The sequence below is a fragment of the Chaetura pelagica genome, unplaced genomic scaffold, assembly GCF_000747805.2.
Source record: "Chaetura pelagica isolate M959 unplaced genomic scaffold, ChaPel_1.0 scaffold24, whole genome shotgun sequence".
NCBI lineage: Eukaryota > Metazoa > Chordata > Aves > Apodiformes > Apodidae > Chaetura > Chaetura pelagica.
The window spans coordinates 3,926,172-3,930,159 of NW_009953077.1; the positions used below are offsets into that span (position 1 = coordinate 3,926,172).

At 55.5% G+C, this 3,988-nt stretch overlaps 1 protein-coding gene across 1 annotated transcript in view; it reads right to left on the reverse strand.

Annotated features, from left to right (window-relative positions):
* Window positions 1-71: 71 nt before the first annotated feature.
* DAG1 (dystroglycan 1 (dystrophin-associated glycoprotein 1)) overlaps window positions 72-3,988 on the reverse strand; it is a 16,871-nt gene continuing 12,954 nt past the window's right edge. Inside the window, exon 2 of the mRNA XM_009996920.1 lies at window positions 72-2,480. Within this exon, the coding sequence (XP_009995222.1) occupies window positions 72-2,480 (2,409 nt within the window). The remainder of the gene's footprint in view (window positions 2,481-3,988) is intronic.

Here is a 3,988-nt window from a genome sequence, read left to right on the forward strand (position 1 = left end):
GGGGCGCCCGGCCCACAGACAGCACTGGCGTGGAGCTGGAGGCCCCTTCTCCCCCGAGAGCCTCCCGTTTGTTAAGGGGGGACGTAGGGTGGTGGGGACCTGTATGGCGTCATGTTCTTCGGGCGGGAGCCTTTCCCCTCCATGGGTGCGGTGAAGGGGGGGGGAGGCTGGTAGGGCGGCGCGTTGGGGTCCTCGTCCCGCAGCGGCGTGTACTCCCCGATGGTGTCCTGGTTGAGCGGTGTGGTCTCCGGCATGTTCTGGTTGGGGTACTCCGGGGGGGGTAGTGGGGCTTTCTCCTCCTGGAGGATAAGAGGCATGCTGGAGGACGGCGGAGGCTTGGAGTCGTCCAGCTCGTCGGCAAAGATGATGGGCACGCCTTTCTTTATGAAGGTGGCCTGGTCTTCGATGGTCAGCTTCCCTTTCCTCTTCTTGCGGTAGCAGATCATGGCGATGATGCCGGCCACGAGGAGGATGGCAGCCACCACCACGGCGGGGATGACGGTGTGCAGGTACACGTCGTCCTCGCTGCTCTTCTCGGGGTCTTTGCCTGCTGCCACTGTTGGCGTTGCCTCAGAGATCACCCTTCCGTCCTTTGTCACCGGGATGAACTGGATGTGCCTGCAGCTGCCAGAGCCAACCACTGACACATTCAGAGGCTTGAACTCTGGCTGCAAGACGTTGGAGAAAGCCAGGCTTGGCCCGCCAGAGTCATCCGCAATTTTTTTGCTCAAAGTCCGGATCTGCTCCCGGGGGCAGGGCTCCAAGGGCAGCGTGTTGTTTGTCCACTCCACTATGATGGAGCCTTTGGTGATGTCCTGCACCGTGATGGTGCTGCTGTTCCTGTCGCCAAACGCCAGAGCCAGCTTCTTCACCAGCATGATCTTCTTATGGATGTCATTTACCACTGCGTTGTGGTCCCCTTCCAACCTGGCCTTGAACTTCACTGGAGACTTGTCCCCATGAGGGCGTTTGTGGACATGGATTTCAAAAGCATCCACAGCGAAGAGCCCACCTTTGTCGGTGGCGTACATGAAGTACTCATGCTTCCCAATGTGGTTGTGGTCTGGCATGCCATACATGAGCTGGCTGGTGCTGTTGAACTGCACCCATGAATTCTCCTCTATCATCTGCTGCTCCTTCAGCTTCAAGGTCAGCTGCAGTTTGTCAGTAGTGGTATCTTCCTTGTCATAGAAGGTGTCTGACGGGATTTTAACCTCAAAGTAAGTTCCCTCCCATGCATCGACCCTGTCAATGTGATTTGTCAGCTTGGGTGGCTCGTTTGGCTCCCAGGGCCGGGGCAGCCCACTGGCTGTGGTGCGTGTGCGGGTTGGCGGGGAGGCTGTTGTCAGCTTGGAGATGGGGGATCTGGTCGTGCTGGGAGGCTTCGTTGGACGGGGTGTTTTGGGTCTTCGAGTAGGCCTTCGCGTCGTCGCTGTGGAGGAATCCGTTGTGGATGGTGTGGCTGGCTTCAGAGTGGAGACTCTTGGTTTCTTGGTGGTAGTTGTGGGCGGTGTCATAACCGCGGTGGGCTCGATGTACCCAGGCATGGTGGGGCGAATTGGCACAGAGGCTGTGCCGGTGCCTTCTGCTACCCTGGTTGGCTGGATCGGTCCCAGAGTGGGTGTCTGGACGATGGGGCCCCTCGTTCTGATGGTGACCGTAGGCTTCCTTGGCAATGGTATAGGCTCCCGGGCAGGAGGTGCCATTGTCTCCGTGGGAGGTGCGATGGCGGGTGACGTCGGGGTGGGGACGATCCTGGTTGGTGGCTCTTGCGCAGCAGTGGTGGGCGGCCCGATGGCAGTCAGAGGCGTAGGGGTGGCATTGATCTGCCGCCGCATCCTCTTTGGGAGGTGAGGTTTCTTGTTAGCAATGTGCCAGCCAACAACAGGGTACCCAAGGCGGGCAGACATGGTTCCTTCCTTAGCTGGAGCCTCCACCTTGCTGATGTTGGGGACACTGTTTTGGCTCAGAGAACATCCCAGTTTCCATGAGAGTAAGGCCCCATTTTCCACCACCTTCTTTGCATTTCCGGGTCCAGCCATGAAGGCCGACATGTCAAAGAGTCTGTTATTTACAACGGGAACCAACTTCATGTTATGAAGCTCAACCTCCGAGAAGCTTCTCATTCTGTTTAAAAGTTCAATCCTCTGCTTTGGTGTCATTTTTGTTAAGTCAGCATCCAAAATGACAGTCAGGATAGTGACTGGCTCTTCTGAGCCACAAATGAATGGGGCTGCATCACCTGTGTCTTGGACGGCCACTCGCACCGACTGAGGCTCATTGTGGTCTTCTTGGTGGACCTCAACAGAGAAGACATTTGCAGTCTGTGGCACGTAGCTCCCGTTTGGGAAGGGCTGCAATGTGGTCACTGAGATGTAGTGGACACCTTTGTCTGTGTCAAGGGGCAGCCCTTCCAGGGAGCTGCTCTCTGCATTCCAGTGTAACCAAGAAGGCAAGGAGTCCTTTCCAGCTTCAGAGATCTATCAAAAAAGGAAGAGAAGGTGCTTTTAGAAGTACAGCATTAGGACAGGTTCTAACTGTAATAATGCTTCATTTAAAGGTTTTAAGAAAAAAATGTGAAGTATAACAACTGTGGAAGGAACAGCCTGTGTCTCCTTCTCCACGTGGTGGCAAGGACAAGCTCCGCAGGGTACACTGGTCCCACGGGGCTTAAGGAGCCACAGGAGGTCACCAAATCCTGCAAAGGTTCCTTACTTTCAGGCACCCACTCTCTAGCACTTGCTGTGCAACTTTAGCACAAGTGGTTCATTTTCTCTGAGGACAGAAGAGGAGTTCAAGTCACAGGGACAATTACAACACTGAGAGTGAAGTTCTGTGACACAGCAGAGCTGATCCAACAACTGCCCTCCCTCCACCCACTCCCTCTCCCATCCCTGCCATCTCACTCCCTTCCTCCCCTCATCACACCCTGCAAGCCCAATGCTCCAGCGGCTCAGCATAACATAACATTTTTCTCTGTCAACTTTCTGCCTTGTCCCACTGCCCCAGCCACCAGGCTGAGCTGGAGGTACCAGAAACTGGCAAGCGGTGGCTTGGGGTCAGCAAACTTACTTCTGCAGGCTAGAAAAAAAGGGAGGCTTTGGCACAGGCACCTCAGGATGCCAAGGCACTAGTTATTACCTCTTTTGGGTCAACAGCAACGCATTAGTTTGTTTTTACAGCCCTGGTGGCACCGATTAGTGACGCGCAGTCCGAGAGCACAAGAGCCTCCCGTTCAAACCGCGCGGAGCAACACACGCAATGATGGCATTTCCATATGCTCCAGGAGAGGGAGCCGGAGGGAACCTCACCGGCTGCCTCTGCTTCCAAGTTACTCATTTGTGCCTTTCCGAGCCCACCCTCCTCTTCCAGCCTCGAGTCCCCTCCCCAGCAAGCCTAGGTCCAGACCCTTCGGGTCCTCTGGCTATTTTGCTCTTGCAGAGAAGATGCTGGTTCTCTCCAAATTGTCACCAGCACAGCTGACACCTGCTAAAGTGCTCCTCACCCCAGAGAGGGGAAAGCGACACACATCAGGTGGACATCGCCCTCCCCAGGACCCCGTTCCCAGCTGATGTGACCTACAGCAGATTACAAAGCAGCTGACCTGCTTGGACTGTGTCGTGGAAGGGGTGACACTGCCAGCTCATCTGGCTGGTGAAATGTCATTTCCCCAGGGCAAGTAACCTGAGCTTCATCACCCCCCCAGGCTCAGAGACATTAGAGAACTACCCTGGCTGGGCCTTCCAGAGCTCCCCATGAGGCATATTCCCCCCACATCCAGAAGAAACAGGATGTTTTAAGGCCCATGGAGACAGATTGAGCCTACTGGTCGAGGCTCTGGGCTTGCTGCAGTCCAACGCACAGCTGCACACCAGCTCTCCTCCTGAAAGGGTGGCTTGGTTCCTCTGCAGTTCTGTAAAGCTCATACATATTTCATAATTTATCCAAACACAAAGCAGGGTGAGGAGCTTCGCCAGGAAAACTGCGT